The sequence below is a fragment of the Aedes albopictus genome, unplaced genomic scaffold, assembly GCF_035046485.1.
Source record: "Aedes albopictus strain Foshan unplaced genomic scaffold, AalbF5 HiC_scaffold_587, whole genome shotgun sequence".
In the NCBI taxonomy this organism is placed as follows: Eukaryota; Metazoa; Arthropoda; class Insecta; order Diptera; family Culicidae; genus Aedes; species Aedes albopictus.
In genome coordinates this window covers 14,995-25,000 of record NW_026917406.1, presented here as the reverse complement: position 1 = coordinate 25,000, position 10,006 = coordinate 14,995, and the positions used below count along the sequence as shown (strand labels likewise).

Sequence of the window (10,006 nt, the reverse complement as noted above, 5' to 3'; positions counted from 1 at the left end):
ACTCCTCCAAATCAGATTTTACGCCGTTTTTCACACCATTCATCGTTGTTTTAATCAGTCTGATAAAGTTGACTGGGAAAACCGTTACTGCCCATGGCTTTCCATAGCTCTGTGCGGTCGAAACAGTCGTGAGCCGCTTAGAAGTCGATGATGAGTTGGTAATTCTGATGAGGTGATGAGATTGAACTGAATTGCTCATTCTGGAGTACTTGTCATTTGGTGAAGGTCTCATATATTGTAGATAAAACCAGATTGATAACTTCCCATGAACTCATTTGCTTTAAGGACCATGTTCGGATAAAGCCACAACGCAGCACTTGTTTTTTTTTTTATAAAATAATTTTTATACATTTTATTATTCTCATCTCTGTTTTTAAATCGTCTCAAGACAAATATCGTCTCGTTCTCTTTCTATTTATATACGCTCTTCTAAAAACTTGTATTCTTTAAAATCACGTCCAACTGCATATTTCATCTCTAATAATAAAACCTAATAAAACAGCTCGTTAAAAAAAAACATTTACTTCATTTAAAATCCGATGTTCTTTTCTCAAAGAAAAAAAAATGCACATTTGGAATACTTTCAAGTCGTTCGATTGTTTTTTCGTTCCTAGTTTTGTGTCATGTTTTTCTTTTTCGGTATTGCAAGTAGGGGTCTGATTGTAATTAATATTGGATTCACTGGATTAAGGCGCACTGAGATTCTCGTTCGAAAAGAGATTTTCTTCTATGTTAAACCAACCGTTCCTAAACAATGTTTGTCTTTGTTCCGCATTAAAAAGAGAGAATTTCCATTTTCTTTTCCTAGATACTCTACTAAACTAGTGGGCTTTCGCGCCGCGTTTTAAAAAATCGAGTTGTTTACTTGTGTTAAAATTGCTACAGTTAAAAAAATGTCAATAAAATAATACACTTTTACTTTTACGAATAGAGGAGAAAAATGCATTCGCTTCTATCGTATAGTTTGATCTCTTTATTGTTCTCTGCTGGTCAGTGACTATGTACAACATCTACAGTTGTGGACAGCTTCCACGTGTTCGATATATATATAATTTACTTGTTTTGTTTTCTTTTGGGCTTACGGGAAATGAAACGGTTTCTGTTCGTAAACAAATGTCGTCACATTTTCCGGTTTGACCTCAACTGCAGTGCTTACTCGCTAATTGTAGCACGTTTTGTTTTGTTGTTTTCACGATTTGTTCGCAAATCCTAACCTATTAATCAGACCATGTTTCTTGAGTTTCTTGTCCGTAGGCACAAATATTTACAACGACACAGGGTTGTGACTAAAATTACGGTTTTTCTAAGCGAAAAATAATAACTGTCTTACCAATTTGTATAGATATATATCTAAAATGCAAATGCAGAGAGATTGTCTTTTTCGCGTTTGTGTGCGTGTGTTTGTAAAATAAATCGCACGCGTTATTTTCATGTTTCGCTATTAATAAGGAAGTATTGTACAATTTGTCTTTTTTAGTTTTCGGCTAAAATCGTTTCGTTTCTTTCAGTTAAGAAATGAGTCTCTACAATGAGGAATGCTCGGTTTCCTTCAATTCGAGTTGTCATGCTCTCACGCACACATGCAACCATTCATTCGTCTGTCACGCACACCATTAAGCAGTGTAATTCAGCACGCTTGGTTCCTTCGAGGGGGAAGTCTTTTGCAACAAATTGTTTTAAAAACTAGTTAAATTATCGAATAAATTATCACTATCACGCTTCGCTCCGGTCCCATTCTACAACAGGGACACTCGAGAACGAAGTGGAGCTAGGGGACACCTTTTCTCTGTACAAACACGTGTTTTTCAACGTTTAGGACGAGGCACTTGCATATTAACTAACCTGTTCTAACCCCTGGGTCACTGGGTTAGATGTAGATCGCTTCGGAACCCTTGTTGGCCTGGTGGCCACCGGGTGCCGCACTCGTCACGTACACATTCATGTTGGCCGCGGCCGGCGATTGGACTCCTTCGGACCAGTCCGAAGTCGAGTGCGGCGAGGAACTAGACCAGTGGCCGGGCGATTCCGGCGATGGCGTCGGGTAGCTGTCCAGCGTTTGGACCAGGTGCTGTGGCGTTATGCCCCCGCTGTGCTGGCTCGGTGGCGTCAGATATTGGTAGAACGACGACTGCTGGCTGTTCAGGGTCGACTGCTGGCAGTGCGCCGATGCGGACGACATCGGCGAAAGGTGCGCCGACGACATGGTCGACGACGATGGCGACGAGATGGTGGTGGCGGTGGTGTTCTGCGATGTGGTTGCTTGAGATCCTTGGCCTGGATGAAGAGGGAGAAGGGAGGCCATTGGTAAGGTTTTGTTTTAAAAAAAAACCGCAGAGGTAATTGCCTTTCTATACGGAATCACACCTTTAGGGCAAGTCGTAGCCCTAGAGAAAATGTTACCCCGAGGGGGTATTGTACCCCCAAGGGGAACTTTTCCCTTACGTCAAAATTGTACCCCGAGGGGTAATCAATCACCCAATTCCAATTTTCAATCAAGAAGTAGCCTATTGAAACTCCCTAAGAAAAAAAAAAACTGTAAGCTCACCTGTGGGACTACAAAAGCCCGCCAGTTCCAGCCCGGACGAACCGTTGACAAAGCTCATCTGCAGGCCGGCCAACATTGCACTGTTTGTGTTGTTACTGCTATTGTTATTACTACTGCTCTGCTGTTGCTGCTGCTGCGGTCCACAGCCTATACTACCACTATTTTGCTGTTGTTGTTGTTGTTGCTGCTGCTGCTGCTGTTGCTGTTGCTGCTGCATGCTTCCGTTGGAGATCATTTGCACACCGTGCTTCTGCTGTTGGGCGTGCCTCATCGCTTGGATGTGCGTCGGCGATGTTGGCAAACTGGGCCTCGTCTTGGCCGGTGATGGCGAACCTAAGATCACAGAAAAAAGAGATCCCCATCAGTCTCAATCCCAAACAACTCCCGAACGCAACACTTACCAATATACCCCTGCGGTGACAGCGCCAGGTTACTCTGCACCGAGTGCGGCGGAGATTGGTTCGAATAGGGAGGACTCAGCCCACTTTCACCCATCGCATGCATCGCGTGCAACATGTTTGCCGCCACGTTGTTCCGCTGGTTCATCAGCAAATCTTGGAACGGAGTGTTCCCGGCACCGCCCATCGAGTAGCCATAGTTGTCCAGGTTGATGTTGTGCAGCGATTGCATCGATTGTGCGCTCTGAAAAATGAAAGAAAACATCGAATAAACATAGAATCGTCAAACGAACCCCTCAAACCGCCAAGCACTAAACGCACCTTGATGCAATCCTCGTAGCTCGGTGGCTTCTTGCCGGTGCCGGCACCGGTCATCGTATCCAACTGGTGTACGGCCATTGCGTTTGAGTACAAACTGACCGTATCGTACGGACTGGGGATGTTGGCCAGTGGCGACTCCACAGAACTCAGCTGATCATCCGAAATCTGCACATCTCCTAGGTTGTTGTTCTTCTTGGCACCCGGCGTGGGCTTCTTGGCCACCGCTTTCCGACGGATGCTGCCATCGTTATCCGGGCTGTTTGGATTCTGGGGACCTCCCACACCGTTCATTTTCGCTCGCTTCTTCTGTTTGCTCTGCTTCGTCGAAGCAATGATCGTCGGATGGGTGATCATGTGCGGGTGCGTCGTGGGTGACATGATCGTGTTGGGGATCGTCGTCACCATCTGCGGACTACGTGGCACGTGTTCGTCCAGTAGCCGGACAATGTCTTGATGTATCCGTTCGCTAGCCACGTCCCGTGGTAACCGATCCATGTGATCTGTAATGTCCCGGTTGGCAAAGTTGTCCAGCAAAGCCTTGCACGCTTCAAACGATCCTTCCCTAGCGGCAAGGAACAGCGGAGTTTCGTCCTTATCATCCTGAGCATCCCGATTTGCGCCATGTGTTAGAAGGATATTCACGGCATCCACATTATTCACGGCCGCAGCCCAATGCAGTGCAGTCTTACCACTGTTGTCCGCAGCGTTGATATCCGCATCGGCTGTGATCAGATCTTCTACCATTCCTTCGATCGCGAGACGAGCTGCCAAGATCAATGGCGTCGTTCCGTCATGCATACGGGCATTCAGATTCGTTGCACGGTTCCTCAGCAAGATCTGGAACACACCCATGGCATCGGCCGCCACGGCTGCGTGTAGTGGCGTACGTCCCGTATTGTCCTGGCTATTGGCATCGGCTCCAGCATCCAGCAATCGCTTGGCTGCGTCCGCTCGAGCGTATCGAGCCGCCAAATGCAGCGAAGTCTCCCCAGTCTTGTCCATTGTTGCGTTCAGTTCAGCGCCCTGCGCTACCAATTCCGAGATGATTTGAGCCGTTGAGTCGTCCGCGGCGTCAATGTCCTCTCCCGAATCAATGCCTCCTCCTCGCACCGCAGCCACCATCAGAGGAGTCATTCCGCACGGGCCTCGCACATCCACATCGTTGTGACCGCCATCGTGGTGCGTCGGAGGTGTCATCATAGCCGGATGATCCCGTATGTCAGCTGCTTCGAAGTGCTGCTGCGACCACACCCTGGGTTCCGTTTCTTCGTAGTCCGTAATCGCCGTATGATCGCTTGAGTAACCCTGATCAATACCACGCAGCCGTTTTGGCTGCGGCATTTCCGACTCATCGTCACTGTTGCACCACTGCTGCGAGTTACCCATATGCCCGTTTGCCATGTCAACCATCGAGGGATTCTTGTTCAAGTTACGCATCTCCTGACCATCGGGCCGTCTACGGGACGGTCTTCGGACGTTGGTATTGGCAGTAAAGAATCCTTCCGGGAACCACGTTACACCATGAGCTCGCTTTCGGTTGGCCACCAACACTCCGCACATGGCGAACAGCAACAGTCCAATGAAGAACCCGAGCAGTACGTAGTTGGTATTGGTCTGCTCCGGCAGACCATCATCATCCGGATTGACACCCTTGACTTGATAGATGGGGAACTGTTTCGATAGGGAATGTTTCGAAGCCGTTGCGGCGAGGAACTCTGCAGCTTCACTTGCCGTGCCGAAGCACTCTGCGCCAGTCATTCCGATACACTTGCGGTTGTCCAGCTCCAGGAAGACTTGGATACCGGTCTGACGAGTTTCCGTGTAGACTACGTGGTGTTTGCGACCAAACTCACTTTCAGCCAATCCCTGCAAGGCGGTGCCTCCCTTCCACGGGAAGATCATCTCCATTCCGGCGCTGTTCTTCTTGATCCGGACTGTGGTTCTAAGTTGATGACCCAGATCTCGCAGGAACTGGACGGAGTTCTTCTTAAACGTTTCCATGTCCATCAGCAGAATGATAGAAATCGCTCCTTCGGCCAGCTGAGCAGGCTCGCGATCGTTCTCGCAATCCAATCCGTCCCAGTTACACTCGGCGTTGTTACATCCGTAGTCGCAGAACCCATTAGCGTAGTGCTTCTGACAGTACGCGTCGTACACCGGATTACACGGCTGCAGCTTCTTCTCGCAATCGCGTCCATCGAACAAGCACTGCGCATTGTTACACTCTTCGTTACAGATTCCATCCTGGAACACTTCCCAGCAGTTGATGCTAGCCGTACAGTTCAACCACGGATTGATTCCCAGCGAGCAGTCGTTTCCATCAAAATCGCAAGCATACGTGTTGCACTCTTCGTCGCACCTATGGTTTCCTTGCTTCTCCCTACATCCCTTTTTCACGCACTGTGCCCTCTGGTATTCCAAGTCGATCGCGTAGATGTTCAGGATGCCCTTTTTCTTGGTGTCGCTCTCGAACCATCCCTTGTACGACGGGTCGTAGATGTTACAAGTCTTACCGGCCCACTTCGGCGGACAGAAGCACTCAAAGTCGCCCAGCTTGTTCTGGCAGGCAGCTCCCCGTTCGCACGGGCTGGAATTGCACTCGTCCAGGATATCGATCTCGCAGTTGACTCCGCTGGTTCCCAGCGGACACTCGCACCGGTAACCGCCGTCGTCGGCAATCTGACACAGTCCGTTGATGCACGGGTTCGAGTCGCAGTCGTGTCCGGAGAATTCGCAGTTCTTGCCGTAGTAGCCATCGGTGCAGACGCAGTGGTGTCCGGACTGGCGGATAGAGCAGATGCCGCCGTTCAGGCACGGCGAGTTGGCGCAGAAGTCGACCTTGATCTCGCAGTGGCGTCCCATGTGCCCGGGCTTGCAGTTGCAGTGGTAGTCGTTGACCAGCTGGACGCAGTCCAGGGTTCCCGGGTTCGAGCATGGGTTGGACAGACACTCGTTGATGTCACCCTCGCATCGGGATCCTACGAAGCCCGGTGGACAGCGGCACTCGAATCCTCCGACTTTGTCGATACAGCTTCCGTTGTTGTGACAAGCTCCCGGCACGCAGTCATCGGTATTGATCTCGCACAGCACTCCCAGAGTTCCCGGTGGACACGAACACTTGTAGTCGTTGATCAGATCGTGGCAGATACCACCGTTACGGCAAGGATTCGGCTTGCATTCGTCGATGTTGAGTTCGCAGTTCTGACCCTGGAAGCCCTTTTTGCAGATGCACTTGTATGATCCGATCAGATCCTTGCAGTGACCGCCGTTTCGGCAGGGTTGGCTCTCGCATTCGTTGATTTCCTTCTGGCAGTAGGACCCGGTGTAGCCTTGTTGGCAGTGGCAGCGATGGGAGTTTCCAAAGTCCTCGCAAGTTCCGTTGTGGCAGAGGAGTTTCTGCTCGACGCGTTTCCGAATGGCTGCGTCCTTACACGATACCATTTCGACGTCGCACAGCTTGCCGGTCCAGCCAGGAGCGCAGATACACTGGTAGACGTTCTCCCTTTGGACGCAGGTGGCTCCGTTTTCGCAAGGGGACTGCGAACACCAGTCTACGTAGTCCATGCACTGCTTTCCGGTGTAGCCGTACGAACAGTGGCACGTGTAGTCGTTGTCGTAATCGTAGCAAGTGGCTCCGTTCCGGCAGGGTTGCGAGTCGCATTTGTTGATCTTGTACTGGCAGTTGGAACCAGTGAAGCCTGCCTGGCATGAGCAGTTGTAGCTATTGATACCGTCGATGCAGGTACCGCCGTTCATGCAGGAGCTCTCCGTGCAGTCTTCGTCGTTGGTTTGACAGTTCATTCCGCTGAAGCCGAGCGGGCAGGTGCAGGTGTACGAGTTGACGTACTGCGTGCAAGTGGCTCCGTTCTGGCAAGGCATCGACACGCACTCGTTGACGTCGACTTCGCAGTGTTTGCCTTCGAAGCCATCCACGCAGAGGCAGGTGTAGTCTCCGATACCGTCCAAGCAGGTTCCTCCATTCTGACACGGGAAGGAGGCGCAGTCGTCGGTGTTGACCGTGCAGTCGCGACCCTCGTAGCCTTTGGCGCAGAGACATTGATAGGATCCGTTGGTGTTCCGACAGGTGGCGCCATTTCGGCACGGTGAGGACAAGGCACACTCGTTGATGTCTTCGTCGCATAGTCTACCGGTGTAACCGAGAGTACAGCTGCACGAGAAGTCCATGTAGTTTTGGCTGGGTGAACACTTGGCTCCGTTGCGGCAACGGTTTGGCAAGCAGGGGTCCATCTTCGATTCGCAGTCCCGTCCGGTGAACGGCACTCGGCAGACGCACTTGTAGCCATTGACCAGATCGATGCAGGAACCTCCGTTCCGGCAAGGATTGTTAACGCAGTCATCGATGTTGATTTCGCAGTTCCTTCCGGAATATCCCGGCATGCACTGGCAGGTATAGGAGTTCAGTCCATCACGGCAGATGCCGCCGTGTTGACAAGGGTTCGATCCACATTCGTCAATATCCGTTTCGCATCGGCGACCACCGTAGCCAGGTGGACAATGGCAGATGAATTGGTTGACGCCGTCTTCGCAACGACCGCCGTTGATGCAAGGGTTCGATGCGCATTCGTCTACGTCGCTCAGACACCGGGCATCGAAGTACCCTCGAGGGCATTCGCAGCGGAACCCGTTGACCAAATCCATGCAGACACCGCCGTTGGCGCAAGGGTCCGATGCGCATTCGTTGATGTTCGTTTCGCAGTGAGTTCCCGTGAAACCGGGAACGCACTGGCAAGTGTACCGGTTGATACCGTCGATGCACTTGGCTCCATGCCGACAGGGATTGCTGTGGCACTCGTTGACGTTGACTTCGCAGTTGAGACCGGAGGTTCCCGGTTGACACCGGCAGATGTAACCCCCGACCAGATCTTCGCAGTGTCCTCCAAACTGGCACGGGTTCGATTCGCACTCGTTGATCTGAATCTGACATAGGTACCCGGTGTAACCCGGATTGCACTGGCAGGTGAACGAATTGTCCCCATCGATGCAGTGTCCCCGGTGACACGGGTTCGAAGCGCAGTCGTTGATGTTCGTCTCGCAGGACATTCCCGTGTAGCCGGGAGGGCACTCGCACGTGTATCCGGCGATGGAATCGTGGCAGATGCCTCCGTTCCGACACGGTTGCGACAGGCAGTCATCGATGTTGATCTGACAGCGTAGTCCGGTGAATCCGATCGCGCAGGTACACTTGAACGAGTTGATCATATCGCGGCAGATGCCACCGTTCAGGCACGGGTTGGTGGCGCACTCGTCGATGTCGATCTCGCACTGCGTTCCGGTGAATCCTAGAGGAGAGAGGGTGAATTCGAGGTTAGAATTTGAAAGAAGGTCATAAAGGTTAGAAAGAGAGAAGGTCAATAAACGATCAATTGGAGAATCGGAGCAGGCTGTGCGCGCGAGTGGCTGCGTTTTCAAATCGCTTGTCACGTGTTTTCTCTGTTGAGGAGTGCCGTTATTCGCCTGATTTGGTGAGTTTGTTCCTGTTCGTTTTGAAGCCTATCCTCTAGCAAAATATTCGTTTTACCTTTGAGCTATGATGGGATAGAGGCTCTGCAATTCTCTCAAATAGCTAAGCTATCCAACTAATCATCGAAAGGTCGTTAAAAATTAACAAGATATTCGATCAGAGTTTTACAAGACTTTACAGATTTTCAAATGTACGTTCAATGCACTCAAAATCTATTTACCGAAACATTCCTGAAGATAATATCAGGCTCTTCAACGCGCTGACCAACCCCGCACTGAATGCCAATTGTACAGCCCTCGCAATAATGATACACCATGTGACCCCTTTTTCCGTGTTGGATCGACCGCACCGCACTGATAGCCCCGGGGCCCACGTCACTAATAAAGCATAAAATATATGCACTTGGACCGAAGGATAAATAAACATAAAACGAAATATACTCTTCAACTGCTTGCTGGTCGATGTCGGTGCGGCGCGGCGTGTCAATATACAACCCCATTTAGAGATATATGTACCTCTCTGTAGACAGGCACCACAGTTGTTGTGGGGGATCGCCACCATACTCACCGGACGACGATCGATGGTCCTACGGACGGTTGATCGCGGTTTTTCGATGGGATTGGTCTTCGTGAATTGTGCAATATTGGTGGAGCCGAGCCACCCGCCAACGAAGGCTTGCAGCTGCTGGCTGTTAATCTGGACTGGAACTTGTATTGCGCCATTTGCGAAACCTTTTGTTCCATAAGGTTTCAAATGCAGAACATAACAAAACAAATAGCATTTTACCCAATAAGTTTAATATTTGTTCCAATAAATAAGTATAGGCATGATATTTAAATTACACAAAAAAACAATAACATGAAACGAGCTCACCACTCACATCCAAAGTCACTAGAAACATGTTCCAACAGCCTTATTTTGAAAAAAATATGAAGTTTGATATGTCGCAAGCTAGGTTCCAGAACTGGTCAAGACAAGGCCACTTCCTTTGGGGGCACCTGGTTCCCGGAATATCTAAAGTCCAGTGTTTTCCGAATATCCGAAGAAGTGACAGATTTTGGATACATCACTAAAAAATTGTATCGATAGTTCCTGTCTTGCAAAATCAAGAAGTTTGATACGTCGCAAGCTAGGTTTCAGAGCTTTTCCAAAAGTAACCATTTTCCTGGGAGCCCTTGGTTTCCGGAACATCTGGAGAAGTGGCCAATGGTATCCAAGATCTCTGAAAACATGTTCCCCTAGCCGTGTTCTGCAGCATTC

The 10,006-nt window shown here is 50.0% G+C and overlaps 1 protein-coding gene across 1 annotated transcript; it reads right to left on the bottom strand.

Moving 5' to 3' along the window:
* Nucleotides 1–653: 653 nt before the first annotated feature.
* Nucleotides 654–9,647, bottom strand: LOC134284706 (neurogenic locus Notch protein). The gene is made up of 6 exons (XM_062843842.1): nt 9,620–9,647; nt 9,314–9,477; nt 3,265–8,775; nt 2,947–3,187; nt 2,546–2,878; nt 654–2,274 (listed from the first exon to the last, which is right to left on the bottom strand). The coding sequence occupies exons 1-6, from the start codon at nt 9,645–9,647 to the stop codon at nt 1,868–1,870; spliced, it is 6,684 nt and encodes a 2,227-aa protein (XP_062699826.1). The 3' UTR covers nt 654–1,867.
* Nucleotides 9,648–10,006: the final 359 nt, after the last annotated feature.

Excerpts from the sequence above, each read along its gene's own strand:
- LOC134284706 (XM_062843842.1), bottom strand. The coding sequence starts at position 9,647 with ATGTTTCTAGTGACTTTGGATGTGAGTG. Across the intron at positions 3,188-3,264 it reads GCTACGAGGATTGCATCAAG|AGCGCACAATCGATGCAATC; the intron begins GTGCGTTTAGTG and ends TTCATTTTTCAG. Across the intron at positions 2,275-2,545 it reads GGGCTTTTGTAGTCCCACAG|GCCAAGGATCTCAAGCAACC; the intron begins GTGAGCTTACAG and ends CTCTTCATCCAG.